General features: G+C 37.7%; 1 protein-coding gene and 1 pseudogene across 1 annotated transcript in view; one reads left to right on the top strand and one right to left on the bottom strand.

Moving 5' to 3' along the window:
* The window catches only part of VPS13A (vacuolar protein sorting 13 homolog A), a 234969-nt gene that overhangs the window by 139719 nt on the left and 77021 nt on the right, over nucleotides 1–18229 (bottom strand). Inside the window, 1 exon segment of the mRNA XM_042913973.1 lies at nucleotides 13936–14074. Coding sequence (XP_042769907.1) covers nucleotides 13936–14074 — 139 coding nt within the window.
* On the top strand, nucleotides 9758–9938 carry LOC122205542 (annotated as a pseudogene).

Below are 18229 nucleotides of genomic sequence, written 5' to 3'. Positions count from 1 at the left end.
ATTATAAAAAGAACTCAAACATAAATTCTAGACCTGAAAGTGCAAGATAATAAATGAATATGAGATATCATTATGGATCCTAAGTCATCTGAAGGATACGGAAATGTTAGGAACAACTGTATTTCTACATATTCAACACCTTGGATAAAAGGAACAAATTCCTTAACATACTTAATCTTATAAAGCTCATGCAAGAACAAACTGATACTGTAAACAGTCCTGTAAAAATTAAATACAGTCTGAAAATCTTTCAATATATTCCAGGCACAGATGGCTTCACTGGTAAATTCCAACTTCTGTAAGATAGAAATAGTATCAACTCTTTACAAATAATCTCATCAAACAGAGAAGGGGGAAACATTTTCCAATTCATTTTATGAGGCTAGCCTTTCCCTGATATCATGAGTACACACGTAACAAGAAAAAAGTATAAACCAGTATCCTGTGTGAACATAAATACAAAAATCCTCAACAAAAAAATTAGCCAATAAATCCAACAATATAAAAGGATAATATATCATGAACAAACAAGGTTTGTGTTAGGAATACAAGGCTAGGGGCATCTGGGTAGCTCAGTCGGTTGAGCATCTGACTTCGGCTCAGGTCATGGTCTCATGGTTCATGGGTTCGAGCCCTGCATCAGGCTCTGTGCTAACAGCTCAGAGCCTGGAGCCTGCTTCGGATTCTGTGTCTCCTTCTCTCTCTGCCCCTCCCCTGCTCACACTATGTCTCTGTGTCTCAAAAAAAATAAAGTTTAAAAAAAAAAAAGGAATGCAAGGCTAGTTTAACATTCAACAATCAATGTAATTCATCATATTAACAGAATAAAGAAGAAAAAACTATGATTACAATAGATGCAGCAAAAGCGTTATATAAAATGCTACAAATACTCATGACACATAAAAAAACAGTTAACTGGGAATAAAAGAGTACCTCCTCAACCTGGGAAATAACATGTAGGAAAAACCTACAGTAATTACCATACTTAATAAACTAAGACTACCTATACTCCTGCCACCTAGGTTCTGGGTAGTAGTGGGTCCATGGTTCCGGACCCACTGAAACTGAGGAAGTGGCACCGCTCTCAGAAATCCAGGAGGAGGTTCAGCCTCCAAAACACATGCACCTCTATTGATCTCAGAATAGCCTTCTGAGATTGACTGGTAGTGGCACCTCTATTGATCTCAGAAGAGCCTTCGGGGTTATTCTTTCCCCTTTTCTTGAAGAATAAAGCACACTCCCAGGTAGCTGGCTCTACTCTCCTGCCCCTTAGTATCCCGTAACTGCAAGGAGTTTTCTTCATTTTGTCCTGACTCTGCCCTTTTTAGTTCAAGCTGGCAACACTTCAGCTGGTATAGCCCCATTTCCATTCCTGGATTCTGCTGAGATGGTGGATTAGACCCAAGAGTCACAACCTTAATCCTTCTCTCAAGTGTTTTGTGCACAACACCCTGGGTTTTCTCTAACACGCTTTTCCATATTTTGCAATAAGGATAGGCTGAGCATTTTCCAAATCTTTAACTTTGGTTTCCATTTTGCTTAAGAAATCCTTCTTAAAAATGTATTTCTTTTCTTGCATTTTACTATAGGCAATTAGGAAAAAACAAGACCATGTCTTGAACAGTCTGCTTAGAAATCTCCATTAAATATCCAAGTTCATCACTTATAAGTTCCACATTAGAAAACAATTCAGCCATGTTCTTTGCGACTTTATAACAAGATCACCTTGCCACAAAAGTCTTTTCCCTCTCTACTCATTATCCAGTTCTAAAGCTGCTACCACATATTTGTTACCGCAACACCTCCCTTCCTGGTACCAAAAGCTGTGTTTGGTTGCTAGGGCTGCCATAACATAATTCCATGGACTTCATGGATAGTTCTAACAGAAATTTATTCTATCCCAGTTCTGGAAGCTAACAGGTCCAAGATCAAGGTGTTGGCATAATTTGCTTTATCTGAGGCCTCTCTCCTAGGCTTGCAGACATCCATCATCTTCTTTTGTTTGCTTACCAATGTATTTTCTTTCTTCTTCTTTTTTTTTTTTTTTTTGGATATTTATTGTCAAATTGGTTTCCATACAACACCCAGTGCTCATCCCAACAGGTACCCTCCTCAATGCCCATCACCCACTTTCCCCTCCCCCCCTCCCCCCCATCAACCCTCAGTTTATTCTCAGTTTTTAAGTCTCTTATGGTCTGCCTCACTCCCTCCCTTTTTTTCCCCTTCCCTTCCCCCATGGTCTTCTGTTCACTTTCTCAGAATCCACGTAAGAGTGAAGACATATGGTATCTATCTTTCTCTGTATGACTTATTTCACCTAGCATAACACTCTCCAGTTCCAACCACATTGCTACAAAAGGCCATATTTCATTCTTTCTCATTGCCAAGTAGTATCTCATTGTGCATATAAACCACAATTACTTTATCCATTCATCAGTTGATGGACATTTAGGCTCTTTCCATAATTTGGCTATTGTTGAAAGTGCTGCTATAAACATTGCGGTACAAGTGCCCCTATGCATCAGCACTCCTGTATCCCTTGGGTAAATTACTAGCAGTGCTATTGCTGGGTCATAGGGTAGGTCTATTTTTAACTTTTTGAGGAACCTCCACAGTGTTTTCCAGAGTGGCTGCACCAGTTTGCATTCCCACCAACAGTGCAAGAGGGTTCCCGTTTCTCCACATCCTCACCAGCATCCATAGTCTCCTGATTTGTTCACTTTAGCCACTCTGACTGGCGTGAGGTGGTATCTCAGTGTGGTTTTGATTTGTATTTCCCTGATAAGGAGTGACGTTGAGCATCTTTTCAAGTGCCTGTTGACCATCTGGATGTCTTCTTTAGAGAAGTCTATTCATGTTTTCTGCCCATTTCTTCACGGGATTATTTGTTTTTCAGGTGTGGAGTTTGGTGAGTTCTTTATAGATTTTGGATACTAGCCCTTTGTCTGATATGTCTTTTGCAAATATCTTTTCCCATTCCATTGGTTGCCTTTTAGTTTTGCTGTTTCCTTTGCTGTGCAGAAGCTTTTTATCTTCATAAGGTCCCAATAGTTCATTTTTGCTTTTAATTCCCTTGCCTTTGGGGATGTGTCAAGTAAGAAATTGCTGCAGCTGAGGTCAGAGAGGTCTTTTCTTGTTTTCTCCTCTAGGGTTTTGATGGCTTCCTTTCTCATATTCAGGTCCTTTACCCATTTTGAGTTTATTTTTGTGAATGGTTTAAGAAAGTCATCTAGTTTCAACCTTCTGCATGTTGCTGTCCAGTTCTCCCAGCACCATTTGTTAAAGAGACTGTCTTTTATCCATTGGATATTCTTTCCTGCTTTGTCAAAGATGAGTTGGCCATACTTTTGTGGGTCCAATTCCGGGGTCTCTATTCTATTCCATTGGTCTTACGTGTCTGTTTTTGTGGCAATACCATGCTGTCTTGATGATTACAGCTTTGTAGTAGAGGCTAAAGCCTGGGATTGTGATGCCTCCCACTTTGGTCTTCCTTCTTCAATATTACTTTGGCTATTCGGGGTCTTTTGTGGTTCCACACAAATTTTAGGATTGCTTGTTCTAGCTTCGAGAAAAATGCTGGTGCAATTTTGACTGGGATTACATTGAATGTGTAGATCACTTTGGTAGTATTTTAACAATATTTATTCTTCCAATCCATGAGCACAGAATGTTTTTCCATTTCTTTATATCTTCTTCAATTTCCTTCATAAGCTTTCTATAGTTTTCAACATACAGATCCTCTACATCTTGGGTTAGGTTTGTTCCTAGGTATTTTATGATTCTTGGTACAGTTATGAATGGGATCAGTTTCTTTGTCTTTCTGTTGCTTCACTATTAGTGTATAAGAATGCAACTGATTTCTGTACATTAATTTTGTATCCTGCAACTTTGCTGAATTCATGTATCAGTTCTAGCAGACTTTTGGTGGAGTCTATCGGGTTTTTCATGTATAATATCATGTCGTCTGTGAAAAGGGAAAGCTTGACTTCATCTTTGCCAATTTTGATGCCTTTGATTTCCTTTTGTTGTCTGATTGCTGATGCTAGAACTTCCAACACTATGTTAAACAACAGCGGTGAGAGTGGACATCCCTGTTGTGTTCCTGATCTCAGGGGGAAAGCTGTCAGTTTTTCCCCATTGAGGATGATATTAGCTGTGAGCTTTTCATAAATGGCTTTTATGATGTTTAAGTATGTTCCTTCTATTCGGACTTTCTCAAGGGTTTTTATTAAGAAAGGATGCTGTATTTTGTCAAATGCTTTTTCTGCATCAATTGACAAGATCATATGGTTCTTTTCTTTTATTAATGTGATGGATCACACTGATTGATCTGCAAATGTTGAACCAGCCCTGCAGCCCAGGAATGAATCCCACTTGATCATGGTGAATAATTCTTTTTATATGCTCTTGAATTCGATTTGCTAGTATCTTACTGAGAATTTCTGCATCCATATTCATCAGGGATATTGACCTGTAGTTCTCTTTTTTTTGCTGGGTCTCTGTCTGGTTTAGGAATCAAAGTAATACTGGCTTCATAGAATGAGTCTGGAAGTTTTCCTTCCCTTTCTATTTCTTGGAACAGCTTGAGAAGGATAGGTATTATATCTGCTTTAAATGTCTGGTAGAATTCCCCAGGGAAGCCATCTGGTCCTGGACTCTTATATGTTGGGAGATTTTTGATAACTGATTCAACTTCTTCGTTGGTTATGGGTCTGTTCAAGTTTTCTATTTCTTCCTGTTTGAGTTTTGGAAGTGTGTGGGTACTTAGGAATTTGTCCATTTCTTCCAGGTTGTCCAGTTTGTTGGCATATAATTTTTCATAGTATTTCCTGATAATTGCTTGTATTTCTGAGGAATTGGTTATAATAATTCCATTTTCATTCATGATTTTATCTATTTGGGTCATCTCCCTTTTCTTTTTGAGAATGCTGGCTAGAGGTTTATAAATTTTATTTTTTCAAAAAACCAACTCTTGGTTTCATTGATCTGCTCTACAGTTATTTTAGATTCTATATTGTTTATTTCTGCTCTGATCTTTATTATTTCTCTTCTTCTGCTGGGTTTGGGGTGTCTTTGCTGTTCTGCTTCTATTTCTTTTAGGTGTGCTGTTAGATTCTGTATTTGGGATTTTTCTTGTTTCTTGAGTTAGGCCTGGATTGCAATGTATTTTCCTCTCAGGACTGCGTTTGCTGTATCCCAAAGCGTTTGGATTCTTGTATTGTCATTTTTATTTCTTTCCATATGTTTTTAAATTTCTTCTCTAATTGCCTGGTCGGCCTATTCATTCTTTAGTAGGGTGTTCTTGAAACCTCCATGCTTTTGGAGGTTTTCCAGACTTTTTCCTGTGGTTGATTTCAAGTTTCATAGCATTGTGGTCTGAAAGTGTGTGTAGTATGATCTCAATTCTTTTATACCTGTTAAGGGCTGTTTTGTGACCCAGTATGTGATCTATCTTGGAGAATGTTCCATGTGCACTCAAGAAGAAAATATATTCTGTTGCTTTGGGATACAGAGTTCTAAATGTATCTGTCAAGTCCATCTGATCCAATGTATCATTCAGGGCCCTTGTTTCTTTATTGATCCTGTGTCTAGATGATCTATCCGTTGTTGTAAGTGGGGTGTTAAAGTCCCCTGCAATTACCACATTCTTATCAATAAGGTTGCTTATGTTTCTGATTGCTTCATATATTTGGGGGCTCCCGTATTCGGCACACAGACATTTATAATTATTAGCTCTTCCCAATGGATAGACCCTACAATTATTATATAATGCCCTTCTTCATCTCTTGTTACAGCCTTTAATTTAAAGTCTAGTTTGTCTGATAGAAGTATGGCTACTCCAGCTTTCTTTTGAGTTCCAGTAGCATGATAGATAGTTCTCCATCCCCTCACTTTCAATCTGAAGGTGTCCTCAGGTCAAAAATGAGTCTCCTCTAGACAGCAAATAGATGGGTCTTGTTTTTTTTTTTTATCCATTCTGATATCCTATGTCTTTTTGTTGGTAAATTTAGTCCATTTACATTCAGTGTTATTATTCAAAGATACGGGTTTAGAGTCATTGTGATGTCTGTAGGTTTCATGCTTGTAGTGATGTCTCTGGTACTTTGTGGTCCTTTCAACATTTCACTCACAGAGTCCCCCTTAGGATCTCTTGTAGGGCTGGTTTAGTGGTGATGAATTCCTTCAGTTTTTGTTTGGGAAGACCTTTATCTCTCCTTCTATTCTGAATGACAGACTTGCTGGATAAAGGATTCTTGGCTGCACATTTTTTTTCCTGTTCATCACATTGAAGATTTCCTGCCATTCCTTTCTGCCCTGCCAAGTTTTAGTAGATAGGTCTGTCACTACTCTTATGAGTCTACCTTTGTAAGTTAGAGCCTGTTTATCCCTAGCTGCTTTCAGAATTTTCTCTTCATCCTTGTAGTTTGCCAGTTTCACTATGATATGTCATGCAGAAGATCGATTCAAGTTAGGTCTGAAGGGAGTTCTCTGTGCCTCTTGGATTTCAATGCCTTTTTCCTTCCCCAGATCAGGGAAGTTCTCAGCTATGATTTGTTCAAGTACACCTCCAGCCCCTTTCTCTCTCTCTTCCTCTTCTGGAATTCCTATTATATGGATACTGTTCCGTTTGATTGCATCATTTAGTTCTCTAATTCTCCCCTCATACTCCTGGATTTTTTATCTTCTTCTCAGCTTCCTCTTTTTCCATAACTTTACCTTCCAATTCACCTATTCTCTCCTCTGCCTCTTCAGTCCGTGCTATGGCTGCCTCCATTTTACTTTGCACCTCATTTACACCATTTTTTAGCTCATGACTATTTCTTAGTCCCTTGATCTCTGTAGCAATAGATTCTCTGCTGTCCTCTATGCTTTTTTCAAGCCCAGCAATTAATTTTATGACTATTATTCTAAATTCTTGTTCCGTTATATTGCTTAAATAGGTTTTGATCAATTCGTTAGCTGTCGCTACTTCTTGGAGTTTCTTTTGAGGAGAATTCTTCCATTTCGTCATTTTGGATAGTCCCTGGGGTAGTACGGAACTGCAGGGCACTTCCCCTGTGCTGTCTGGAGTAACTTGCGTTGGTGGGCGGGGCCGCAATCAGACCTGATGTCTGCCCCCAGCCCACCGCTGGGGCCACAGTCAGACTGGTGTATACCTTCTCTTCCCCTCTCCCAGGGGCAGGACTCACTGTGGAATGGTGTGGCCCCTGTCTGGGCTACTGGCACACTGCCAGGCTTGTGGTACTGCTTCGATGGGATCTGGGGTATTAGCCGAGGTGGATCCACAAGGTGCACAGGGGTAGGAGGGGTAGGCTTTGCTCGCTTTGCCACTGGTGGTCCCCTGCAGGAGGGGTCCTGCAGCACCGGGAGGGAAGCAGACCCTTGGGAGGGATAGATCCACAGAAGCACAGTGTTGGTTGTTTGAGCGGTACAAGCAAATTTGGTGACGGGAACTGGTTCCCTTTGGAATTTCCGCTGGGGGATGGGAGAGGGAGATGGCGCTTAACCGGCGCCTTTGTTATCCGCCAAGCTGAGCTCTGTCTTCCAGGGCTCAACACCTCTCCCTCCCAGTGTCCTCTCGCCCTCCCTGCTCTCTGAGGGCAGAGCTGTTGACTTTTAACATTCCAGATGTTAAGTCCCACAGGCTGTCAGAACTCACAGAGCCCCAACCCTCCGCTTTTCCAAGCCAGACTTCGGGGGCTCTGCCTTGCCAGGTGGACTGGCCCTCCACCACCCTGGTTCTCTCCCTCCAGTCCATGTAGCGCGCACCGCCTCTCTGCCCTTCCTACCCTCTTCTGTCGGCCTCTTGTCTATGCCTGGCTCGAGAGAGTCCGTTTTGCTAGTCTTCTGGCAGTTTTCTGGGTTATTCAGGCAGATGTAGGTGGAATCTGAGCAATCAGCAGGACAAGATGAGCCCAGCGTCCTCCTACGCTGCCATCTGCCCCTCTCCAGAGGTCCATCTTCTTGCTGTGTTCTCACTTGGCGTTTTCTCTGTACACATGCACCAATGATGTCCTTTTCTGTGTCCCAAATTCCACTTCGTATAAATATGCCAGACCGAATGGATGAGGACCCACCCTAATGGCCTCATATTAACACTTTGAAGGCCTTATCTACAAATATAGTCACATTCTGAAGGAATAGGGTTAAGGTTTCAACATATGAATTCTGGGCAAACAAAAAATAACAAAATATGTGAAGCAAATGTATGTTCCAATTACAGAAAAAAATGAAAATACTTAAAGACTTAAATAAATGAAAAGATATATCATGCTAATAGAAAGATTCAATATTGTTAAAATGCCAATTCTTCCCAAATTGATAGTACAATAAAACCACTATCAAAATCCCAGCAGAATTTTCTTGTGGAAATTGAAAAGCTGATTCTAAAAGTTACATGAAAAGGTTAAGAACCAGTTGGAACTATCTGGGGAAAACAAGCAATTCAGATGCCACACTATCTGATTTCAAGATTTACCACTGATAACAGTATCGAAAAGAATAAAACACCTAGGAAAAAATTTAAACAAAGAGGTGAAAACATCTGTGCACTGGAAACTACAGAACACTGATGAAAGAAACTCAAGATATAAAGAGATGGAAAGATTTCATGCTCAGGGATTGCAAACAGTAATATTAAGTTCATACTACTCTGGGGCGCCTGGGTGGCTCAGTCAGTTAAACATCTGTCTCTTGGTTTCAGCTCAAGTCATGGTCTCACAGTTTTGGGGTTGAACCCTGCATCGGGCTCTGCACTCACAGCAAAGAGTCTATTTGGGATTCTCTTTCTCTCTCCCTCTCTCTGCCCCTCCACCAACTCCTCTTCCTTTCTCTCAAAATAAATCAATATATCAACTTAAAAAAAAGTTCACACTACTCAAAGCAATCTTCAGATTCAATGCAATCTCCATCAAAAGTCCAGAGGCATATTACACACTAATAGAGAAGAATAATGCTAACATTTGTATAACCCCAAATGGCCAAAGCAATCTTGAGAAGAACAAAGCTGGAGGCATTATACTTCCTAATTTCAAAATCTATACAGAGCTATAGTAATCCAAACAGTATGGCACAAACATAAAAACAGACCCATAGACCAATGCAACAGACATGAGAGGCCAGGAATAAACCTTTGCCTAATGACCAATTTTTCAAAAAGGAGTGAAGAATATACAAGGAAAGGACAGTTTCTTTCAACAAATGGTGCTGGGAAAACTGGACAGTCACAGGCAAAAGAATAAAACTGGACTCCTACCTTAAACACAAAATCAACTCAAAATGTATTGAAGACTTGAATGAAAAACCTGAAGCCATAAGCTTCTAAAAGAAAACATAGGGAGGTAAGCTCCTTGATAGTCTTGGCAATGATTTTTTAGATCTGATACCAAAGCAAAGGCAACAAAAGTGAAAATAAACATGTGGGACTAGCTCAAATTAAAAAGCTTCTGCACAGCAAAGGAAATGATCAACAAACAAAAGGCAATGAACTGAACGGGAGAAAATATATGCAAATAACATACCTGATACGGGATTAATATATAAAATATATAAAGAACTCATTCAACTCCGCAAAACAAACAATCCAATTTTAAAATGGGCAGAGGAAAGAAATGGACAGTTTTCCAAAGAAGACATACAGATGGTCAGCAGACACATGAAAAGATGCTCAACATCACTAATGGAAGTGCAAATCAAAACCATGATGAGTTATCACCTGACATGTCAGAATGGCTACCATCAAAAAGACGCACTACTGCACAGACCAGACTTCGCTTGAGGGCCATGCTCCACTTTCTCTGCAACTATGTCTGACAAACCCAGTATGGCTGTAATTGAGAAGTTCAATAAGCTGAAACTGAAGAAGACAAACATACGAGAGAAATCCACTGCCTTCAAAAGAAACAACTAAACAGGAGAAGCAAGCAGGTGAATCGTAATAAGGCATGTGCCGCCAATATGGACCGTACATTCTACAGCATTGCCTTATTTTACTTCTTGTGGCTGTTGAACTTTTTAAGATGTAAAGAGGTTCGATCAAGTTTAAATGACCATCCTGCCCCTTTTCACATCAAAGAATGGAGAACTACTGACAATGAAGGCGCCTGCCTCTCCCACATAGAAAGGGAGATGCAAAGAACTTCCATGTTGGTGAAGAAAGAAGCTGGGTGGAACAGAAGTGAAATCTAAAATAAAAACCAAGCTGGTCCAGGGTGTCCTATAGGCTGTAAAATGCAGTTTAATCAGAGTGCCATATTTTGTTTACATCATTTTAACTATTGGAATGCACATTTTGTAAAATATGCAAATAAAGCTTTAAAACCTGAAAAAAGAATAAAAGAACAATGGGTAAGAAGTATTGGAGACAACGTGGAGAAAAAGGAACTCCTATGCACCTGGTAGGAGTGTAAATTGGTGCAGCCACCACGGAAACAGTGGGAAGGTTCCTCAAAAAACTACCATGTGATCCAGCAATCTCACTTTCTCAGTTTTCCAAAAGAAATGAAAACAGGATGCCCAAGAGATATCTGCACTCCATGTTCACTGAGGTATTATTCACAACAGCCAAGATATGGGAAACTACCCAGTGTCCATCAAACAGATGAATGGATAAAGACAAGATGTGTGCATAATTTAACATTATTCAACTCTGAGAGAGCAGGAAGGGAATCCCGCCATTATGACAGCATGAATAGACCTTGAGGGCAGTATGCTAAATGAAATAAGCTGGAAGGAGAAAGATACTGCTAAGTATCATTTATATGTGGAATTAACAACAAAAATGTCAGGCTCATGGCAACAGAGAATAGAGAAGCGGTTGCCAGAGGCCAAGGGGTAGAGGAAATAGGGAACAGCCAGTAAAAGGGTACAAACTTTCAGCTTTGAGAAGAATAAGGCTGAGGATCAAGTGTAAAACATGGTGGCTACTGTCGACAACCTGTACTGAGTAACAGAAGGCTGCTAAGAGAGTAGAACTTAATGTTCTCACCAAAAACAAGTATGTGAGGTAATGGATGTGTTCACTGACTATACAGGTGAAATGCTTTCACAACATACACATAGGTTAAACCACCACACTATACACATTAAAAATCGTATAATCTCATTAGTCAATTACACCTTAACAAAACAAATAAAAATTACAAAGAAAAAGAAATCTATTACAGGAAGCGAAAGGAACATCCAGCTTCAAGAGATGATGTTAGGACCTTTCAGACTCATGACTGAAACTTTCTGAGACAAGCCAAACAAGCATCCATGAAGGGGTGATTCTTTGCTTAAAAAACTTTTCTTTACCTGACCTATGAAATCACCTCAAATTAAATTAAAACACTTAGAAATGACCTAGTGTTTTGTACTCAACTTTCTTGAGAAACTTGGAAAAAGCAGAAAATAGAGTCTCTACTGATTAGGACATCATTTATATCGAAAGCAGCATGAAAACAGCAAAAACAAAGCCAGCTGTTGGGCTGTAGATTTGTTTAAAGAATGAGAGAAAGAAAAAAAGAAACATGAATTTAAAGTTTGGCTCTGCATGCTAAAGGCTACAAACTTTATGATCTTAGCAAAGTATTTAGCTTTTCTAGAGTCTATTTCCTGGGCAAAATAATGACTGTTAACACTTAACTTGCTGAATTGTGATCAGGGTTAAAGATAAAAATATACAGAAATACAGAGGTGGACTAGGGTTTGAACATAAATAACAGATGACCTGACATATAGTATTCCTTAGCCAAGCGTGTGGCCTGACACATAACAGAAACGCAGTATAAGACATACTACATAGTTATTCTCTGCCTATTTTTATATATGCATTTGATTTTAAAAAGAACATCTAGTATAGATCCTATGTTTGATACCCTCTTGATATACAGATTAAGCCCAAGATATGGGAGACGGAGGAGTCCCCCCAGATATCAAAGATAATGAAGAATGAACCTAACATTTACCTAAGTACTTTCTCTAAAACTTAGAAATGTTTAAGAAGAAAAAACATGGGCGCCTGGGTGGATCAGTCAGTTAAGCGTCCAACTCTTGATCTCAGCTAAGGTCATGATCCCACAGTAATGGGACTGAGCCCCACACTGGGCTCCATGCTCAGCATGGAGCCTGCTTGGGACTCTCTCTCCCCCACCCTCTGCCCCTCTTCTGCTTATGCTCACTCTCTAAAAAATCAAAACAATATATAAGAACCTAAAATTATAAAACTTCTAGACTATAACACAAGAAAAATCTTCTTGATCTTGTATTAGGCAAAAATTTTACAGACAAAAAGCTTCATCCGTATTCTTTTATTCATGTTTCTTATATTCCATAAAAGTATATACTGATGAAGTGGACTTCATCAAAATGTAAAAACTCTGCTCTTCAAGAGATTGTTAACAAAAAGCTCAGCAAGAGATTATGAAAAAAAATATTACAAAGCACTTCAGTTTTTAGGGTATGGGACAACATGTCAGCAAATTACTCTTACATGGTTTGATGAAGTTAAGTTCCTTGTACCATTTTTACAACTTTTCTCTAAGTGTGAAATTATTTCAAAAGGAAAAAGTTAAATGTGGAAATAATTTTTAAAAGAGAAAAACATGAACACTTATCTTCATTTTGAAGTTTTCTTCCTAAGAGGTAAGGTACATAATATAAAACATACAAATCATAAAAGAAAACCTAATAACTGAATAGTTGAAAGTAAAAGCTTTGGCATGCCAAAAATAAATGAATCAGATAATAAACAAGGAAACAAATGTTCGTAAAAGACAAATAGCAACAATTTCCTTAAGTGGAAAACCACAACACAAAAGACATGAACACCAGTTTCCAAAAACAGAAAGTCAAACACCCAATAAACTTGTGAACATAAGTCCTATAGTTACTTGTAAATGCAAATCAAAATCAAAATATAACGTTTTTTTCGTTTAATTGAATAAATTTTAAATTGTTAATACTTAAGACAAATGAGAACAGAGAAACACATTTACTGCTGGTGGGACTATAAATTAGTACTCAATTTAAAATTCGGCAAAGTTCATGAAAATGTAAAATTCACTGAGCAATGCCACTTGTAGGAATTTATCCAATGGATAAAAATACACAAAATGTATGTACAAGGAAGGTGAAAACAGTGTATTTTAACTGTGAGCACTCATGTGAATACCCATGAAAAGGGGATCATGTTAGGCAAAGAATGGTACGTTCACACAATTCAATACTATATGGCTATAAAAAAGAAAAAGGTAGATCTGTATGTGCTAACATGAAAATATCTCGAGGGTACATAATATATAATGGTGAAAAGAATACAAATTCAGAATGCTAAGTATAATAATCCAATTTATGTAAATTTTAAGAACCTGAGAGTGTGTGTGTATACATATACATATACATATACATATACATATGGATACTTATACATAAGCATGCCACAGTACATGCCATAAACACTTCTGGACAAATACAGACATAGTGGTTAACAATGTTACCACCGAGGAGAGGGACTGCAAGCTGAAAAAGGGAAGAGAGGCAGACTTACCATGTAACTCTCTTTACTACATGCGCCTTTTACTCTTTCATCATTTTCTCTTTTAAGATATAATTTTTTTTTTATGTTTATTTATTTTTGAAACAGAGAGAGACACAGCATGAGCAGGGAAGGGGCAGAGAGAGAGGGAGACACAGAATGTGAAGCAGGCTCCAGGCTCTGAGCTGTCAGCACAGAGCCCGACACAGGGCTCGAACTCATGAACTGTGAGATCATGACCTGCGCCGAAGTCGGACGCTTAACCGACTGAGCCACCCAGGCGCCCCTTAAGATATAATTCTTAAAGGTCTATTCAAAATGAATTAAATTGTTTTACCCAAAAAATTCTGTGACTCTTACAAATACTTTTTGTTGAGTTATTTTAATTTGTACTTTTATCAATTTTGCAAAAACATTACCTGAAATGGTTTGGCAGGGGCATATGTTTCAGTTGCAGGTGTGGGTTTCGGAATGCTTTCAATCAATTCCAAAATCCCTTGCAGTTTTTTATCTGAGATTCGTAAAGAAATCAGTGGTAACTTTCCAAATATCTTGAATCTGTTTCAAAAAAACAGTAATCATTATAAGGCAAACTTCATTCTGATTTAAGTGCACTAAAAAGACAAATGTTCCCCTTGAAATATGCAAAAGTAATAAAATGCAATTTTAAGCTCTAAAAATTACCCACACAGTCCCTATGACATATTATTCCCTAATCTCCACCCAAATTTGTTTTGCCTCACTGACCAGTCTCACTAGGTAAACTAACTTCAATATTTTTCAGCCGCTTATTTTCTAATGTTACTATGTTTATTATCCCTCTACTATTTGCCAAGGTCAGTTCACAATTACTAATTATTAATTATTTATTACATTACAGACACTAAGGAAAGCACTGAAATACATTATCAAACATACTCACAACCTATATGGTAGACAACCTATTTTTGCTCTCTGCTACTTGTAAGTTCCCATATGCACAAAGTTCCTATCAGGAAACTAATGCTTACCAAGTTCAAGTAACTACTATGAGATTACGTATCTAAAATCATGTTTAAAGGTCAGATGTGACTGAAGAAAAGTTACATGATCATAGTAAGTAGATGCATATGACGAAATCCAACACCTATCCATGATAAAAACTTTCAGTGAACTAGATGAAAGGAGAGCTTCCTCAACTTGATAAAAAAGATCTTCAAAAAAATCTACAGCTATCATCATATTTAATGGTAAGAAACTGCAAGTTTTCCCACTAAGATTAGGTACAAAGCAAAGATGTCTCTCTGATCACTCCTTTCAATACTGTACTAGAAGTCTTTACCATGCAGTAAGACAACAAAATAAAAAGTATACGGATTGTGTTCACAGATGACATGATCATCTACACAGAAAATCTAAAAAGACTCCTACAGAACTAATAAGCCCTTATAACATGGTTGCAAAATACAAGGTTGGTATGCAGCAATCAATAGCTTTCCTACATACCAACAATGGACAAGTGGAATTTAAAAATTAAAAACAGGATCGTTTATATTAGCACCCAAAAAAGTAATAGTTGGGTATAAATCTAACAAAATATATACAAGATCTATATTGGGGAAATTGTAAAACTTTGATGAGTGAAATCAGAAAAGAAATGAAGAAATAAAAAGATATTCCAGTTTACCTATGGATATTAAAACCCAGGGCACCTGAGTGGTTCAGTCAGTCAAGCATCCGACTTCAGCTCAAGTCATGATCTCACCCATCATGGGTTTGGGCCCCACACATAAGGCTCTATGCTAACAGCTCAGAGCCTGGAGCCCGTTTTGGATTCTGTCTGTCTGTCTGTCCCTCTCTCTCTCTCCCCCTCCCCTGCTCATGCTCTATCTCTCTCTCTCAAAAACAAACATTAAAGAATTTTTTTTAACTCAGTATTGTCAAGATGTTAGTTCTTCCCAAACTGATCTATGGATTCAATGCAATTAACATCAATATCCCAGACAACTATTTAATAAATATTGACAAAATGAGTCTAAGGAGAGGTAAAGGATCCGGAATAGTAAACATAATACTGAAGGAGAAGAACAAGGATGGAGGACTGACACTCCCAGACTTCAAGATTTACTATAAAGGTACAGTAAGACACTGATATTGGCAAAAGAAATGACAAACAGATCATTGGAAGAGAATACAGAGCCTAGAAGTAGACTTCTATAAATAAAGTCCACCGATCTTTGACAAAGAAGGCAATATAATGAAGCAAAGATATACTCTTCAAAAAATATAACAGAGATAACTAGAAAAATGTGCTAAGGCTGATGTCCAAGAGATTACTGTCTACTTTTTCTTTTAGGATTTTTACAGTTTTAGGTCTCATAATTGAGTCTAACTCACTTGGAGCTTATTGTTGGGTATGGTATAAGAAAGTGGTTCAATTTCATTCTTTTGCATGTAGGTGTTCAGTTTCCTCAGCATATTTTTTGAAGTGACTGTCCTTTCCTCATTTTATATTCTTGCTTCCTTTGTTATGGAGTAATTGACCATATACGTATGAGTTTATTCCTGGGCACTCTATTCTGTTCCCTTGATCTATGTGTCTATTTCTGTGCCAGTACCATAGTGTTTTGATTATAGCTTTGAAGTCTATCTTGAAACCTGAGACTATGATACCTCCAGCTTTATTCTTCTTTTTCAGACTGCTTTGGCTATTCAGGGTCTTTTGTGGTTCCTTACAAATTTTATGATTATTTGTTCTAGTTCAGTGAAAATGCCACTGATATTTTGTTAGGGATTGCTTTGAATCTGTAATTTGTTTTGTTGTATAGACATTTAATGATAGCAATTCTTCCAATCCATGAGCATGGAATTCTTTCTACGTCTTGGTATCCTCATTTTCTTTCATCAGTGATTACAGTTCTCAGAGTACAGGTCTTTCACTTCTTTGGTTATGTTTATTCTTAGGTATTTTATTCTTTTTGGTGCAACTGTGAATGAGATTGTTTTTTCTTTCTGCACTTTATTATTAGCATGTCAAAAGGCAACAGATTCCTATGTATTCATTTTATACCTACAAATTTACTGAATTCATTTAGTCTAGTAATTTTTTTGGTGGAATCTTTAGGGTTTTGTGTGTAGTATCATGTGATTTGCAAATTAAGGGTCACAGAAAAACTGATAGGAGATACCGAGATGTTTTATATACCTCTTACATGTACCCATGCCTTGCCTCCTTCATTAACAACATTCCCAACCAGAATGGTGTATGTTTGTTGAAACTAATGAAACTACACAGACAAATCAGAGTCACCAAAGTCCACAGTTTACATTACTGTTCACTCTTGGTGCTGTACATTCTGTGGGTTTGGTCAAATACATAATGACATGTATCAATCATATCATTTAGAGTATATCATCTAGAGTATCTTCACTGCCCTAAAATCCTTTGTCCTTCGACTATTCATCCCTCCCCTGTCAGCTTCAAGTCCCAGCAAGCGCTTTTCTTTTCACTGTGTCCCTATTTTTGCCTTTTCCACAATGCCATCTAGTTAAAACTACACATTATGTAGCCCTTTCAGATTGGCATCTTTCACTTTGTAATATGCATTTAAGGTTCCTCCATGTCTTTTCATAACTTGATAGCTCATTTCCTTTTAGCACTGAACACTATTTCAGTGTTTCATATGGCACAGTTTATCTCTAACCTACTAAGTGACATCTTGGTTGCTTATAAGTTTGGGCTATAAAATTGAAATATAAAATTTAAGTGTATAAACTTTATGTAAAATTATGAATAAAGTTGCTACAAACATCTGTGTGCAGGTTTTTGTGGGGATGTAAGTTTCAACTCCTTGAAACCTAAAACCTTAAAATCCTAAAAGACAAAATAGACCATAATCTCTTGGACATCAGCCTTAGCAACATTTTTCTAGACATTTCTCCTCAAGCAAGTGAAATAAAAGCATAACTAAACTACTGGGACTACATCAAAATAAAAAGCTTCTGCACAGCAAAGGAAACCATCAACAAAATGGAAAGACAACCTACTGAACGGGAGAAGATATTTACAAATAATATATCCAATAAAAGGTTAATATCCAAAAGATATAAAGAATTTCTACAACTTAAAACCAAAAAACCCAAAAAATCTGATTTAAAAAATGGGCACAGGACCCGAATATTTTTCCAGTGAAGACATACAGACAGCCAACAGACATATAAAAATATGCTCATCACTAATCCTGAGGGAAATGCAAATCAAAACCACAATATCATCTGACACCTGCCAGAACAACTAGCATAAAAAAGACAAATAACAAGTGTTGCTGAGGATCTGGAGAAAAAGAAATTTTCATGCAACGTTGGCAGGAATGTAAATTTAGACAGCCATTGTGGAAAACAGTATGAAGTTTCCTCAAAAAATTAAAAACAGAAACACAGTAGTTCTACTGGTGGTTATTTACCCAAAGAGAATGAAAACACTAATTTGAAAAAAATACATCCACCTTTATGTTTATTGTGGTATTATTTATAATAGCCGATAGAAGCATCTGGAAGGTCCATCAATAGATAAATGGATAAAGAAGATATATATACAATGGAATATTACTCCACCATAAAAAAAAGAATGAGATCTTGCCATTTGCAACATGGGAGGACTAAGGGCATAACACTAAGTGAAATAAGTCAAAGATAAATACCATACAATTTCAGTTACACGTAGAATCTAAAAAA

This window comes from Panthera leo, chromosome D4 (genome assembly GCF_018350215.1).
Source record: "Panthera leo isolate Ple1 chromosome D4, P.leo_Ple1_pat1.1, whole genome shotgun sequence".
Taxonomy (NCBI): Eukaryota; Metazoa; Chordata; class Mammalia; order Carnivora; family Felidae; genus Panthera; species Panthera leo.
This window is presented reverse-complemented; position numbering and strand designations above follow the sequence as displayed.